This window comes from Carassius auratus, chromosome 17, assembly GCF_003368295.1.
Source record: "Carassius auratus strain Wakin chromosome 17, ASM336829v1, whole genome shotgun sequence".
NCBI classification, from domain to species: Eukaryota; Metazoa; Chordata; class Actinopteri; order Cypriniformes; family Cyprinidae; genus Carassius; species Carassius auratus.
In genome coordinates, this window is record NC_039259.1 from 23,081,240 (window position 1) to 23,098,840 (window position 17,601).

General features: G+C 34.4%; 1 protein-coding gene across 2 annotated transcripts; it reads right to left on the reverse strand.

Annotated features, from left to right (window-relative positions):
• Positions 1-7,656: 7,656 nt before the first annotated feature.
• LOC113117646 (dimethyladenosine transferase 2, mitochondrial-like) lies at positions 7,657-12,401 on the reverse strand. Of its 2 annotated transcripts, none has more exons than XM_026286456.1 (9): positions 12,301-12,401; positions 11,235-11,700; positions 11,064-11,155; positions 9,916-10,069; positions 9,628-9,776; positions 9,442-9,531; positions 9,257-9,319; positions 8,817-8,968; positions 7,657-8,702 (listed from the first exon to the last, which is right to left on the reverse strand). In XM_026286456.1, exons 2-9 carry the CDS (start codon positions 11,677-11,679, stop codon positions 8,516-8,518), a joined length of 1,332 nt encoding a protein of 443 aa, XP_026142241.1. In that variant the 5' UTR covers positions 11,680-11,700; positions 12,301-12,401; the 3' UTR covers positions 7,657-8,515. The 2 variants fall into 2 exon arrangements, with proteins under 2 accessions (XP_026142241.1, XP_026142242.1); XM_026286457.1 differs by having other exon boundaries at positions 8,444-8,702; positions 8,817-8,959.
• Positions 12,402-17,601: the final 5,200 nt, after the last annotated feature.

A 17,601-nucleotide genomic window follows, 5' to 3' on the forward strand; every position in this document is an offset into this window, starting at 1 on the left:
ATATGACTATTTCTGACCTGCTTTTTGCAGCTTACTTTTAATAAATGGTCTGGGTGAGCTGAGGAAGGGGCTTTGTTGTTCATGTTTGAGTTTACACAGAGCACTTAAAAAGTCAAAAGAAAATCCAGTTATCCAATTTGTTGCCTTTAAAACCTCTTTTAAGAACAAAATCCACAGGGGGATAAATGAGAGCAGTTCCAGCAGAGTCGTCTTGTAGCTTCACATAAATCTCTCCCCAGGATGAAACTAAACCAGCTGAGCAAAAGATGTTCTTGTAAAAGATGTTGAATAACGTCAAGCTCAAATAAACCTTTTAAGGTGCCGGCTTCCTATCAGATTCATCATGTACCGCTATCAGTCAGTGTTATCAGCACGGGCCAGCAGCAACAACAGACTAACATGAGCTTATTAATGAACAATGTGGAACAGCACAGGAGAATTCATCTCTTGTTCTGGCACACACACAATAGCGAAGCAGACTGAAGTTATAAGAGGTTTGCACCATCTACTGGCAACGAACAGATGCCCACAAAAACTGTTACTAGGTCACACATCATTTTCAAAATCGAGGTTTTTTTTTTAACATATTTTTGTCAAATGTATATTGCAGAAAAACATTTTTCATTGTTTTGCTAGCTAAAGATAAAGTACACTACCGTTCAAAAGTGTTAGGGTACGCATTAAATAAAATCAGTATATTCGAATGATTTTTGAAGGATCATGTGACACTGAAAACTGGAGTAGTGATGCTGAAAATTCCGCTTTGCATCAGAAATAAAATTGCATTTTAAAATATACTCAACAGCCACTTCAATTGTAATAATGTTTCATAATATTACTGTTTTTGCCGTATGCTTTATTTTTAGTTTGAAAGTCTATTAGTAGCAGACAAGTGTTTGCAAATGAATGATGAGACATTTAGTTTTCTCACACAATCTCTCACATTTCCTTTCGATTTAAACACCTCATTTAGTAATTTGGAGCAGACACAACACACACACACTCAGAGGAGCTGATGTAGAACAGGAGTACGAGACCTGATGGAGGCACTGTGGCAGAAGAGGGTGTTCTCCCTGCTCCTCCAGCTCCTGCAGAGACGCCAGCAGGGAGCGAGCGAAGCCCTGGGGAGATCCAGCATCAGCGTGAGGCGTCCCTTCAGGACTCACAAGCCCCGCTCTGACACTGATAAACACAAATAACACATCCTCTTTGAAAAGTGGGTGGGCACTGACACTCTAACTGTATGTGACTTAATTATTCTAATTAGACTCTTATTCTAACTGTATTATTAGTTTAGTGTTTTTAGTGCCATTTTACACTTCTTTTTGTTTTAATATTCTGAATATCTTTACTTTTTTAAAGATTTCCAGTTAGTTAATTAAGTCAAGTTATTTTTTAATAATTGTGTGTGTGTGTGTGTGTGCATGTGTGTGTGTGTATTAGCTGTTTTCTCCCTTGATGTACCCTATAGGACCTGTTTTTTTATTTATTAATTTGTTTAGTCATGGCACATGGCACATCATAACAACAGAATTTTGCTGTATGAAAGCTAAATAAATTCATATTTTGGGTTGGGTACAAAATATAGATTCCGTGTTATTCAATACTATATAATATTAAAATTTGTAATTATATATTTTTTATATATTCTCAATTTTAATTTTCATTTTAGTTCAGGTTTTAGTCATTTTTGTTTTTATTTATTTTTTAATTATTTCTATTTAGCTGTAATCTATTTTTATTGCCAGTTTTGGAATTAGTAATTTTAGCACTTCAACTTATTTTTTTATTTTATTTCATTTCTAATTCTGAAATTATATAAGCTGAAATAAATCTTAAACGAAAACCATTTCCCTCTAATTAATCTATTTTCTATTTTCCATTATTTATTCATTTATTTGTTAGTTAACCTGAATGTTAAGCACTTAATATTTTATTTATTTATCTTTATTTCAATTTACAATTGTTAAAAATAGTTTTAAGGGGTTTGTTTACATTACACTGTTTCGACTAAAGATGGAAATCTTTTATGGTTTATGGCTGTTCATTTACATGAAAAAATGCAAGTTTTGAAAGCGATACTGTTATCATCAATCAAAACTGATTATTTGTAAAAGTCACATAATACAAAATTTTTGTTGTTTTGTGGGGTCCTTGTGAATGGGGAACATTTTGACATCTTGTTGTTTTGTCCATGAAATTTTCCAGAAATGCGAAGTAAATAGCTAAACCACACACAGATATGAGTAACAAAGGCTTAATCTATGCTAATGCTGCAGGTTGTTTCTCAAACCGTGGTCTGGAACTCAGATATTGGTCTGTTACCTGTGGGACTGGGGCCTGGGTGCTGGTGAGTCTCGGATGTGTCCCTCCAGCTCTGGAGAGTAGGCTCTACTGCTACTATCCACCTCTTCCTCCTCCTCATCTTCTTCATCCTCCACCTTGGAGCTGTCATAGTCTTCGGTCATCACCATTGTTGTTAGTGTTTTCCTGTCGGAGGGGCCTCTGTCCACCACGGGGCCCCTGTTCGACCTCCTCCGCTTCCTCCACCAGTCGGTTCAGGTTCTCAACCGGGCTGCAGCTAGAGTCAGAGTCATTTAGGAGCTCGGGGGTCAGTTACTCCTCCCCGCCTCACTGGGCCCATCGCTCTGCCACTGTCCGTCATCCATGAGATCCTGCTGACCGAGAGCATGAAGATAAACTCGAACCCCTGCAGACTTCGCAGCCACTCGACGACGCTGGGAGAACAAATCAGTGGGACACGTTAATGGTCGTGATCCATCATGAAAAGTAAAGAGCTCGTTGGCCTTTAAGAGAACTGACTCATAGTTTACCCATGATCTTACTTCAGGCTATCTGAGAGCAGTGCATGAATCAAAACACTTGAGATTTGGTCCCTTTGTCTGTTTAGAAATTTTTGCATTTGTTTATAGCTTGTAGTAATCAGAGGCCAAAGGCAAAATAGATTTTAGCTAATGTTTTGTTTAGCTGTACAGCTCTGGTATCATTTCACATGATATCATTAGAGACTCTTTCAAAAAAAGAAAAGGTTTCATTAACGGTCATATATATAAATGAATGCATATGCTAAATATTATAATTTAAAAGTAATGTATTTTAAAATGTATAATATACATTGTAAAAATTACACATTTTAAGGAATACAATTATACATTATATCACCAAAACTGCTGCCCTGTGTAAGCTGTAATATACTGAATTAGGAAATTGCTCTTAAGTCTATATGCTCTCTCTCTCTCTCACACTCACTCACACACTGATTGTTTGGTTCCCCTGAATAGTGAATTCGTACACCATAGAGATTTTCCATAATAGTCCCCACTGGGTTTTTATAAAAGAAAAAGCATCATGCTTATTACCATTCTGTCTCATGACAGAGCTACGCAATATCATCCAGCATCTTACAGATCTTAACGCAGACTTGCTGTTTGTTTTTCATCTGCTCAGGGGGATTCTGGAGCTGCAGACTGAATGAATGAATAAATACTACAACACTTATAGGTCACTGCGTATGATGACAACGCTTAAGGCAGTTCAATGTGCATTAAGTGAACAAACTAAGCTGAATCCAATGTCATTACTGTCTAAAAACTAAAAATGTAAAATACTATTCCTGTTAAAAAAGCTGAAACAACAACAAATATAAAAATACTGGGTATTAAAAAAAAAGAGGTAAAATTTAAATAAATAAATGTTGGCAACTAACTGAAATATAAAGTTGAAGTTGAAGTACTTCAAGATAAATAGAAATATGTAAAGATGATAAAAACGCAAGACAAAATTACTAAAACAATCTAAAACCCTAAATGAAAACTGAATAATTAATAAAATACTACCCTTATTATAGGACTTCTTTTGAAGCAATTGTACATTTTTATTACATTTTTACAAATAATAATAAATAAAAAAACCAAGTAACACTGATTTAAAACTGCAGTTTTGAAACTGACTGCAATGTTTTTTATTTTTTTGTAAAACACTCCAAAAATCTTAATTTGCTACTTTTTGTTTTGTTTGTTTTAAAACTAAATGATTATAATTACTATTATATAATCCACTAAAATACTCAAATCACTCAAATATTGAAATTACTGTCAATTTGTGTTAATTGTTTTCAGGTCAGAGTAATGAGAATTAGAGATTTAAAGTTATATTATAAGGCTTTGGCTGATAAATAATGTAAGTAAATTACAATTCTAAAGACATTTCAATTTCTGCTTTTTAACCTTTTCTTTGCCAAATATATATCAAAGACAGGAAATAAAGGAAATGTTAAGAGCTGGCCACAAACGAATGTATGTAACTACTGCAATACGAGTCTTAAATAATATAAGTTAAGTTTTATAGATGACTAACAAGCTAATAGACATGGACTAAAAACCACAAACACAGTACCATTTTTTTAGCTCACATTCTTTTTATTTATTTATTTATTTATTTTTTACTTTTTAATGTAGTATTTGGATTTATTTTTCATCTTTTATATTTTTTAAGTACTTTGAATTACTATTGTGGATAAAATGTGATATAGCCTATAATTAAACGTGCCATGTCTTGCATATATACATTAGAAATGCCATTATGTTGCAATTCACAAGATGAACCAATTACTCATTATTTACCAGGGCGCTACAGACAGAAAGAACTTGGCTGTTTGTGAAGAGGACCTGATCCTGATGTTATTTGGCTCTAGAAGTGTAGACTGACTCACAGCAGACCTCAGGCGTTCATTGGCTTTTCTGATAACACAGTGACTCAGTGAGCCGAGGACCACTGGATCTGTGCCTGCGGTGTGTGACCACCTACGCACATCCAAACCAAATCAACGAGAATGTGGGCTTTCTATCAATTCTGAGTGACTAGAAGCGATAACAACTAGCTATTGTCTCGGGTTTGTGACCGCTTACATTTCAAAATCCAAATGCAAAAAAGCTCACCAGAAGATCTTTATGTTAATAGTTGAGACTTTAAAGGGTACAGCCACAATAACATGAGGTCAGTCACATTGTGGCAAGCACAAATTTGGGTATGTGAGCTGCTATGCTCCTTCATCCTCTTTTAAGAGAGAGCTCATTAATAATCAAAGGCAGCTGCACTCTCTCATTAGCTCCTTTAACAACATTAAAGCCTGAGGGGTGAATGAGAGAGAGAGAGAGAGAGAGAGATAGATGAGAGATGGGTTTATTCATCCTGAAAAACAAGCATGACTGGAGTAGCTAGAAACAAATGTGTCCCGTACGCACACAGCGTTCATCAGAACCATCTGTGAAATTAACATCAGTCCTCTATTCTGACTTCCTCTATTCTAAACTGAAGTAAAACTGAAACTTCCTTCTGAATGTTTTATATATATATTTAAATATACTTTTGCTCTATGGAATAATTTGTTTGTATTCTAATTGGTTAGTCTCGGCAATAGAGTGCAGCACTTGAGCTCCGGATTTAAAAATAAAAAAATAATTTTCTGTATAAGTGAATTGATTTTTAACGATCATTTATAAATCTTTAATGACAGACCTATTGTGAGATATGAGGTTGTTAACTGATGGTATATGCTTTTGTTAAAGCCATTAGTCTGTGTTATTTCAACTAATTTTATTTATTTTCTTATTTCAACTAACTTTTTTATATATATATATATATAACTGTTTGGTGAAAACTACATTACACATGAATCTGCATAGAAACATCCACCAATCAGAGAACATAAACGGACACATAAATCAGCCAAAAGAATGTTTAATGGCCTACCCATTCACATGAAGCAATGATTATGAGATACATATTTGTAAGCGTATTTTGTATTTTAAAAAACTAATTTTGATTATGCCATTCGCAATGTTTTATGGGATTGTAATTATTTTCCTCATCAATTTAAAGCCATTAAGTTCACATTGTACCTTTTGTTTTCAGTCTGACTTTCAAATACTTTTTTTTGCTTCAAATTAATGTTTGTAATGTTGTGATTTACCTCGTGGGGGTTAGTTTGGTTCAAGGTTTATAACTTTTAAACTAAGACTCATTTTTGAAAATCATACGGAACCAATGATATGGAAAAAAGTGGACTGTTGCATTCTATACTTTTAGGAAAAAAAAGATACAAAAGCTGTTATGTTGGTACACATTTATACCTTATCTTCCCCTAAAGAGTGCATATTTGTCTTAAAGGTACTTATCATTACCTACAGTGTACATGTTTGTGCATAAATGGTACATTTTACTAACTTAAACTTCTGAGGCAGTATTTTCTGTTTAGGGCTGCTGTCATTATGACAAAACAAACTCCTGTCATGGTGTTCAGGATCATGATGCATCACCTCGAAATGGTTTCTTGTATGATAATGGCCAAGTGACTCTATATTATAGCTTATTATTTAATAATAATTAATGATAATATCAGAAAAGTCCAGACTAGAAACAGTAAACTCAAAATATGACCTTTGGGAGGGGTTGTGACCTCTATGGTGAGTCAATGCATTGAAATGACATTCCTTTCCTAGCCTAATCGTGACCTATTTCCCTGTATATGGAGCACAAAGAAAGTTATTTAACACATAAACAACATTTGCATATGCATATCTCTCGCTCAGGGAAGCAAAACAAACCAGACAAAACTCATCATTCTGTTTTGACACATGACGACTTGAAATAATTATTTAAACTTAAGAAACCATTCACTTTTAAAGATTATCTTCTATCACAACATGATGCTTATAAACTAAGAGAGACCAACACAGGTCGTTCTGCAGCTGGATAAATAAAAGATGTTGATATTATGTAATACAGTGTGTCCATCATCACATATAAGCTATAGGTCGGACACACACACGATTCTACGTGCATAAAAAAAAAAATCAGTCACATTTATTTATAAAAGCAGTGTAAAGCTCTATAAGAGCCGCTTTCATCATTTCTCACATCATATTTGTGTAAAATGCTATCAGAAGTGTTATCACATTAGGTGCCGGTGGTGCGGATAGTGCAGAGAGAGCTGTCATTAATTCAATCGCTAACATGCATAGCATCATAAGTGAAGCAAGCATTTATTGCAACAAAGTGCACATTTCATTTTGCTTTTTAAACGCGGATATTATCTTTCATGAATAATGTTTTCAAAATAAGAGGCAGGAGCACTTACAGATCGATAGGGCAGGTGGTTAAATTCGGATGAACAGGCAACCGCGCTCTTGACTGTCGGCTGATGTGTGTTTGTGTTCCTGCTGCACGTCTGCGCAGCTCTTTCCTGTCACTCATCCGGGTTCTTCAGCCGCCTGCGCAACTCCTCCCTCCCGCCACTATCCGGGTACTTCAGCTCAAGGACTGTATCTCATGAATATTAAGTGTATTGTATATGAACCTAAATATAAAATAAATATAAAATATACCTAAATATAAAATAATTAGTTTATACATACATATATACATGTCTATTCATCAACCAAGTCTTGTCATAGTAGTATTTGTAAATCTGTAGGAGATCATTGATCATTATATTAGTACTCTACGCCACCTTGTGGATGAGATAATACGTACATACATTATATAAATTTCATAACATAATCTGTGAAAAATATAAATAAAAATAATGAAAAAACAAAAGAAAAAGAAAATAATGAGGGAAAAGTAAGGACAATTCTGAACTAAATTAAATTTATTGAAACAGTTGCATCTATTTTAGCAAGTCATTTACTCCCCTTTGATTACATTTCTTTCTTTCTACAGGTTTGGTTCTTCATAATATTCTGATAGATAGATGGATAGATGGATAAATAGATAGACACACAGAGAGATAGATGGATAGATAGATAGATAGATAGATAGATAGATAGATAGATAGATAGATAGACAGACAGATAGATAGATAGATAGATACTAAGTGCATGACTATTTTCTCCTTTTTTTTTAAACCAAGCAATTCTTACATTCATGTAGTAATTTATTTGTTGTTTATTAAAAATTCATATATTTAAATACAACACACATAAAAAAAAAAAAAAAGACAAAAACAAGGAAACAGTCAAAAATTCATCGTTAATGGGTTTGGTAATGTAATCATTAGAATTACAAATAGTTTTTATTCCTGTAATTTTCAAATGTTATATTTCCTACTTACTGTCAGAGATCAAGCGGGTGTTTGGTGTACTTGTAGTACACACTTAATGGTTAGTGTCTTCATGGCTTCAGCATGGCAACAATAGCTCTCTGAAAATGTGACGGTATCTTTATTTTTGATGCTGTAAAACATCTTCAAACTCGTCCAAAAGGTATCCAACTAGCAGTCACCGACAATCAAAACGAGCACTGATGAAACCAGCTCCTCCAGTCCACATTTTATGACCAAACACAATGTAAAGACAAGACAGTCTAAATAGGCTTTTAGTCATAATTAAGGATTTGAGTTTCTTTAAGCAATTCTTTAGCTGTCTCTTCCATATAAAACAATGTCTTTTGTTCTCCATCCATGATTAGCTCTGCATGTCTGTACATGGCTGTGTTATGCGTGACCAGTGTTTGTGGTTTCCAGCGTCTCTTCATAAAGCCAGCTCTGAGTGAAGTTTCCGGACTGCTCCATTAGCTCAAACAGACGCTTGAACTCACCAGGATAAACATCGCCTGTCATTGTGTCGTCAAGGAAGCCCAGCTTTGAAATGAGTTCTGATCCACTGCCGGGACTCCATGAGCTTTGAAAACACAGAATACAAAAGGAAAGTATGGACACAGCCGCCTTTCTATAGGTTTAGAGCATCAGAAACTCTAGTCTGTATCGAAATAGAGGCCAGAGTTCATAAACTTACTTAATTTGTTCTATCAGTCTGCTTTTCCTTTTGGCGAGGCATTGTTTCACCATCATAACCAGAGTGCTGCCGTTCAAGGGAGTCAGGTGAGAGTTAAACAAGTCCTCACGTGGAGTTATCCGCACTAAGCAAAGGTTATCACTCTGGGATTGCTGGGGAGAAAAAAAAAACGTGTAAATGAAAAACTTGGGAGTTTCTCAGCTCATGTTTTGATAGCGAACATAACCTGTAATTAAGTGAGTGAGAGATAAATCTACGTTCATTCAGTCTGGCTCAGACCAGTGACTCATTGATCAATTCAGACTAATTTTTACTAATGGTTTCAAGTTATTGATTAAGAAGACTTACAATCAAATTCATTAGAAAGAAGGATGTGATGACACAGTGCTTCTCCTAAACCACTAATACAATAGTGATAGTACCTGTTTGCCAATACTTACAGTCTCCTTTGAGGAGGGCCTTCCAGTCTTCTTGGTTACAGTTAGAAATGATGACAATGGCTCCTGGTAATGAAAAAGCAGAAATGCACAAATACAGTTCATGCACAAACACACCAATCATTAATTGATAATTATTCCCAGAAAAAGGTAACAATAGTGCATTAATAATGATTAAAATGTCTCACCTCATGCAGTAACTCAATATCACAGGCCATCTGCCAGAGGACACTGAAAGCCTGGTAGTTCTTATAATCTCTTGGACGGGTCACTAGTTTCTGAAAGAGAAATATATCCTAATTCATACTTGGATCCAGCTTGAAAGCTCAAACCACTGCTACTTATATATCGTAGATGGAGATATGCAAACTCACAGTGTATTCTTTCTGGCTGATAAACATGATCAGCTCCACACGTCCGTACTGGAAAATGGAGCGGCGTTCAAACAGGTTGTAAATCAGCTTCCACAGTATGTTCTTCTCATTCCTTTGTGAGAAGATGCCCACAATTTTGACTGGGACATCTGTTCAAGAAATGGGAAGAAATCAAAAAACGTTTAAATCACACATTTATTCCTTGATTAAAAGGATTGTTTCCTCATTCTCATGTTATTTTCCTTCTTTCTGCCCTTTCACAATACTCTGAATGTTTAGGCCACTAACCTGCTGACCAAGGAACCTCGGAGATGGCAAGGTCAGAAAAGAGCTTCTCGGAGTACATGGCCGGAGGTTTCATGCTGCCCTGGCCGATGGGATCCAGTTTAAAGAAGTCACAATGAACCACATCCAGCTGCCCTTCCAGTTTGTGCTCCAGGTCCTTTAAGATCAAAGGTTATTTTAGAGGTGTGCTGTTTTTGATTCATATCCATCGCGGTTACATTGACATTGATGTTCTTCGTAATCAAATAAAAGTAAACAGCTGGGAGGAGGAGCAGCTGGATGTGGGTCTTGGTTTATTTTTTTGGTTTAGCATTACGGTAGTATTAGATTGGTTTAGCATTACGTAAATTAATTCACCAATGGATCCTCTGTAGTGAATGGGTGCCGTCAGAATGAGAGTTCAAATAGCTTTTAAAAACAATGTCTTGCGAAATGAAAAGCTGCAGAGCCATCGTTAAGATGTTTTTAAACCATCTCTTCTGGTCAAAATACCAATTCATAATCCATTATAATGCTTCGTCTAGTAAACAACACTTAATCTGTGAATAAATATTTCTTTCCTGATTTAGATGAGATTACTTTTTTCACTGGAGAAAGCAATATTACGGACAGTTGACTATTTTAAGTGGATGCAACAGTTTGAAGTTAAGGTTCTTATTTAAATAAACATGAAGCTTTTTAATTCCTGAGATGTTAACTAATGGACTGGGGTTGCGCAGATTATGATGATGTTTTTATCAGCTGTTTGGACTCTCATTCTGACGGCACCCATTCACTGCAGAGGATCCATCGGTGAGAAAGTGATGTAATGCATTTCTCCAAATCCGTTCTGATGAAGAACAAACTCATCTTAGACGGCATCAGGGTGAGTTCTGAATAACTGATGTAGTTCTAATAACAATCCAAAATTTATTTACTTAATTCAGTAGGGGAAATAGGGAATTTAATAGGAAAATAAGTTGATTAACTTGCAAAATAGTCTAAAAACCAACATTAAAAAAAAGAATAAAGAATAAGACAGTGGATTGTCATCCTGCCTGAGAAATATTGTGCCTTGATATTTTTGCCATATTGCACACCTCTAGGTTATTTATTAGGGAAATAAAAGCTGAGAGGGAGCAGAATGAGATGAGATCATTTCAGACGTCTACCTTCAGCTCAGGAAGGAAATTTGTATCACTTTCCAGAGCAACTATTCTTTGAGCCCCACGGTTCAGCAGAGCGCGTGTCAACACCCCAGGACCTGCGGACAAGAGACAAAACCAAAATTAATATATTTACAAATACTGACAGCATTTAATTATTGGTTGAGCAACACACACCTGGGTTACACTCAAATATAACAGCTTTCCCATCATCAATGTCTCCAGCGAGGTGGTCAGTCACGATTCTTGCGAGGGAAGGGTCTACTATGAACCGTCTCAGGTGTTTACAGGCCAGTGCTTTCTGTGTGTTCTCCTCCACATCACCCAAATCTAAAGGATCATACCGGCAGAGGGGGCAAAACTGTCCCTGCAGGGGCACGGCGACAGCAGAGAGGTTCCTCTGAACGCCTCCTGAGGATGGAGAAATTCGCTCTGGTTTGCCCACCTGAGCCGGGGTCTTCCTTGACCCGGAGGGGAATGGGTCTAGAGAGAAAGTTCTCAGTGAGGTGGACAAAGTCCTGTGCTTAGTTAAAGGCAGAGCACAGTGTGCTGCAGATCTTGATGTTCCATAGAGTGTTCTTAAAGTCAGGACAAAGAACCGACATCCTCCACACGCTGCCATGATGACCAACACGCTTGAAGCCTGAAATCATATAATATGCAATAAAAATAGTAAATCCAAACCTCACCAATTCATTTTTTTTAATGCAATACTGTTGCATTTACAATATATGCATTATATATGCATATTATAAATAATATATTAATATTATATAGTGCATGTTAAATAAAAAATATAATAGGGTTTCAAGCCCTTTAAAAAACTTTAAAATGTTATAAATTATTTATAATATGCATTCCAATGAAGTAATTTTATAGAGACTGTAAACACAATAAGCAATTTTCAACAGATAAAATGTTTTTAGTTGAAAATTTACTAGAAAAACGTGTTAAAAATCTGATATTTCCTTGGTTTAAATGACTAGATAGCCATCAATGTAGCAATTTCACGTGGTTATATAAGTATATTATGATCAGAAATTTTCTTCGCGTAACTCTAATATAATTTACTGGAAATAACTCTGTAAATGCACATTTGAACCTTGGTTAAATGCATCACATAACGTACTATTGCTCAATGCTGTGGCAGAGAAATGTAATGTTACTCGTTTACTGTCGTGATAAATTAAACACATGCAGATTATTGGCTACACATCTATAGATAATCTGAACTCAAACTAACCTCAAATAACACGGTTCTTGACCACGAGATCTACATTAATGAAAGCTCAAAGCTGCGCATCACGCGCATCTGTGACATTGAACCCCGCATGTTGTTGACCCCATAGACATATAAATAACTAGACGCCTCATTGGCCGCTCGACCGCACGTCAACGTCGCCGCCATATTGGAGCGGGCAACTGTCATAACTCTCACACAAGGGGCAAGGAACTCGACCGGAAGTTGAAGTCGGGTGGGGGCTGCCATCTTTTAGCAGAACTTCACTTGCGTTAGCATTCCCATTGACTCCCATTCATTTTGGCGTCACTTTGACAGCGAATAACTTTACATCTGAGGCGTTTAAAGACTCTGTTTGTCCATTATTTATTTCTAAAGATACACGACAATGTATAAAGGGCTCCATTACCTTCTATGTTACATTATGGCCCCGTATAAACAGTTTTTGTAAAAAATAGGCTAACGATTGCGTCATAACCACTCGGCTCTCTGTCGCATTACCGTACAGACAGGAGGAGAAGCTCGCAGGCAATTAACTTAATATGGCGTACGGGCGTTACATTTTAAAATACTATACAAAATAATTAATCAGATTACTTACTCCTGCTCACTCACGACAAAGAACTCCCCGCTCAAGCTCGCCGTCTCTGCAAGATTAACGATGGCAGTTTGCACGCACAGCTACTAGAAGATTTACATCTGGCAGACAGGTTGCTGACGTCGTCAAGCTTCGTTTGAGTCTGCGCGTCAGAAACGGAAGTGCTAAAAAACGCTAAAACTGGGCTTCATTCGTCTCAATTGAGTTCCAATGGGGTCGCTGTGTCCATTTCTTTTACTGTCTATGCTCTCACATCAGGACAGAAGAAAACATATCTGACTCATCGACAGATTGGACACCTACAAACCGTCACACGATAGTAAAAACAGATCTCGGGGTGTTATCTTTCACAGGTAAGACTCAGCTGTTCTTTCTCGATGTTTTTGGTCATTTTTAACTTTATGTTGACAGCTTAATTAACCACCAGTGTCAGACGATTAATAATATCGCTAGCGTAGTTAGCAGTGAAGGCTGAGACTTCATAAGAACTCAGAGTTTAAATTAATTATTATTACGTTTTAACTTATATTGCCATTTATATAATAAACTAAATGGTGTTATGAGCACAATATACAGAGTGAGCCCTTTGACTGTCTAGATTAATGATGGAGCTAAAGCTTCTCTCTTTAATTTCACTACCGTTACTTATTTACAAAGATGAAGTGGTAACACTTTAGAATACTAGTCCTTTAGTTAATGTTAGTTAATGTATTAATTAACACGAACAAACAATGAACAATACATTTATTACTGTATTTATTCATCTTTGTTCATGTTAGTTAATGAAAATACAGTTTTTCATCGTTAGTTCATGCTAATTCAGAGTGCATTAACTAATGTTAACAAGCACAGCTTTTGTTTTAAATAATGCATTAGTAAATGTTGAAATGAACATCAACTAAGATTAATAAATGCTGTAGAAGGATTGTTCTTGCTTAGATCATGTTAACTAAAGTAGTTAACTAATGTTAACTAATGGACCGTTATTCAAAAGTGTTACAGATTAAGTTTATCATCACTTGATTATAAGGATTTCATTGCTTTTCATAAAACTGTGAACTGATTCTATGTATTCTTTTTTCTTCTCTTTTAGCCATTTGCAAAAAAACAGGACAAGGACAGCCTTAAGGAAAGCTGAGGAAAGCTGTTCTCGGAGACAAGACTATACCTCCCTAGACTTGTGTTGTGTTTGTACTAAACCCAGAGCAGCCCTGAATGAATCGACAGAATGACCAGCTCATATTCTAATACTATAGACTGCTTTTAAAAAGCTTTGCACAGGCTGTTTAATGCTGATAATGTACTGCGTGTGTCTTTACACAAAAACTACATGATGTTAATAGCCTAGAAATGAAAAACACAGGAACTCACAGTGAGTCCAGCTGCAATATCATGATAAACTCATTGTGGTGTTGTTATAATTATTATTAATTTTGATTAATATCAAGTTTTTGAGGGTAGCATCTCATATTCTGGTCTGTGATAAACAACTATACTTTGAGATTTTGTTGTGCAAGGTAAACCTTACACACTCACACCCAAACATTTATATGTGTTAACATACATGGAAAAATAAATCACTGTTTCAAAATGTGTGTGTCTTCTGCATGAGTGTGTGTAATGTGCATTATAGAACATATATATATATATATATATATATATATATATATATATATATATATATATATATATATATACATATATATACATATATATATATATATACATATATATATATATATATATATACATATATATATATATATATATATACATATATATATATATATATATATATATATATATATATATACATATATATATATATATACATATATATATATATATACATATATATATATATATACATACATATATATATATATATATATATATATACATATATATATATATATATATATACATATATATATATATATATATATACATATATATATATATATATATATATATACATATATATATATATATATATATATATACATATATATATATATATATATATATATACAATACATATATATACACATATATATATATATATATATATATATATATGTGTGTGTGTGTACATGTATATATTATACATGTATATATTTTACTTAAGGAGCTCATTAATTAAACACAATCTGGAACTCATGTCCACAATTTTTTTATATTGTGTCTGAATTTGATTAATAATTATTACACAAATAGTATTTTAAAATTACATTTCAATTTTTTTTATTTTACTCTTTAATTTACTATTAATTTATTCTTCATTTTTGTCTATTCTGTATTATTCCACCCTTGATATTACATATTCTTCTTGCTATTGTTAACCTATTGTTGTTCAGTTATTGTTAACCTATTGTTGTTCAGTTATTTATTATGGTATTATTCATATTATACAAATAATTTTATACTATTATAAATCTATTATATCGAATATGTTATTGTAGCGTTGTACTCGCTTTTCATATTATTCACTTTACTTTAAGTTGTACTACATGTACTTTTTAATATAACATATCACTTTTACTATATTTCTACTGTGCACTGTATCAGTTCATATTTTCATTTTCACTGGATCCATAGCCTCATCAGTTACATGTGTTATTATTTGTTGTGGAGTTCATCTGTAGGCTAGTGTGTCACTTTTTGATTTGTATTTACTTGTTTTATTAAATTTTCTCAACAATAGTAAATTATTAGTGTTTAAAGATGTATTACTTAGATTTTATCACAGAATTTCAAAGGGAATGAGCTGTGTTCTGATCTGAGACACGAAAGAGAGAAAAAAGAGAAAAATGTTGGGATTGAACACAGACAAGGCAATAAAATCAAATACATTTAATTAAATGAATATTCAAATTAAATTACATTCATATGTCACAGTTATACTAAATTAACATTAGAATTGTAAACCGAAAATAATAAACGAAATCAAGAAGTGAGACAAATGTGAGCTTTCACAATTCCTTACGAAAATTAATAATTTTCCAAACCTAACTAAATAACTGGAGGCAAAGTTTTTAACTGCACGTAGATCACAAACCTGAAATCGGTTGATAAATGTGAACGTTATCGTGTTTTTATTCAGAAAAAACCGGAGCTCCCCGTTTACTTCCATGCATTTTTAAGGCAGTCTTGCCCTCACTAACATGGCGGCGGCGTTGACGTATCGCAGCAACGGCTCAGAGCGGCCAATGAGGCGTCTAGTTATTTATATGTCTATGGTTGACCCGATAGTGCCGCAATCCTATTGGTGCGGCGCACAATGTACGTCATGTTGCCGCGACGCGCCAGTTTTGCGCATTCTTGGATGCATTAATATTATTATTCTATTATTTGTTATTCTGTTATTCTAATATTATTATATGCAGGAAACATTCGTCTAAATTTATAAAGTATATAAATAATTATGAAAATATCAGATATGTGGTGAAAACAGGATGTATTGAAACAAAAAGGGCCAAATGTTTTCTAAACATAGTAAAAAATAATTGTCAAACTCCAGGTAATGGTCCGTATTTTTAAATCATTTTGCAAGTGTTCCTATTTTTATTTTATTTTATTTTATTTTTGGTTTATGCAAATTAGTGTTATCTGTCCGTACTGGCGTTCAAACTCAGGGCATAAACTATTACTGTTTCCATAGAGCAAAAATACATTTTAATAAATATTCTTTCTGATTAATCTGTGGACCTTCTTACTGATACAGTGGAATATATTTAATCTGACCACTTATCCAAACGTTATTATTATTTTTTCTTCACAAAAGCCTTGCATTCAAGATCCAAGTGTGGAACATGATGTTGTAATTGGCTTGCAATCTAAATCTCAGAGTGCACCAGATGAATCAATCAATCATTCAGAATAGCTCAGTTACAAATTTGGGAGATGACCACAAAATGTTGTCACCTGAATTACTGTTCTTGTTGGCATATGAAAGCAATGGATCCAATGAGGAAATTCTAGATGACAAAACTCAAGATGTTTATCCATTTGTCATAAAAAAGTTTAAATATTTCATTTGCAGATGTTCCTTCAGTTTCAAGTTGATGGTAAGCAAACCACTTTAAGTGATAAATCCTCTACACTGAAGTTTACTCATATAGTGAGGCATAGTGATACACCAAGACTTGATCCTGACAAAAAGTCAATGCTTGTCAAGGAACTGTACTTAACTGATTTGAAGCAACTAGCACATTGACAAGAACCTGTTTTACATGTATAAGTCTGAATATGAATAAATCTGAAGCAGTTTTCTCTCACTGCATTTTTTCTTTTTTAAAGGTTTCAGGCACCTAAGAGACATCTTACTGACCAACGCACAGTATAGTTTATTGAACGAAGTAAATATTGCATTTAAATGCTAAATAAATCAATACATAATTATAATAATAAAAATAATGCAGTGCATATCTACCGTTTGAAACCCCCAGCAACGTCACTTTGCCCCTGCCCCTCAGGAGGTCTGTGAAGGCCACTGGTATGTAAATGACATATATGCACTGCAATACCATGGTATTTGTGGCATTACTAAAAAAGCTAAAGTAAAAAGCAGAAATCTCTGCATGCTTCTCTTCTCTTCTGCCGTTTTACCCATGTTTTTGTGATATGAAATGAGTTTGATCAATGGATTCAAAGCAGTCATAAACTGATTGAGGATAAAATGCACGAGTTCTGCATGACACGTCTGA

Coding starts and splice junctions, on each gene's coding strand:
- LOC113117646 (XM_026286456.1), bottom strand. CDS start 11,679: ATGGCAGCGTGTGGAGGATGTCGGTTCTTTGTCCTGACTTTAAGAACA. Junction 11,156..11,234: donor TATATTTGAGTGTAACCCAG/GTGTGTGTTGCT, acceptor TCTTGTCCGCAG/GTCCTGGGGTGTTGACACGC. Junction 9,320..9,441: donor ATATTGAGTTACTGCATGAG/GTGAGACATTTT, acceptor TTTCATTACCAG/GAGCCATTGTCATCATTTCT.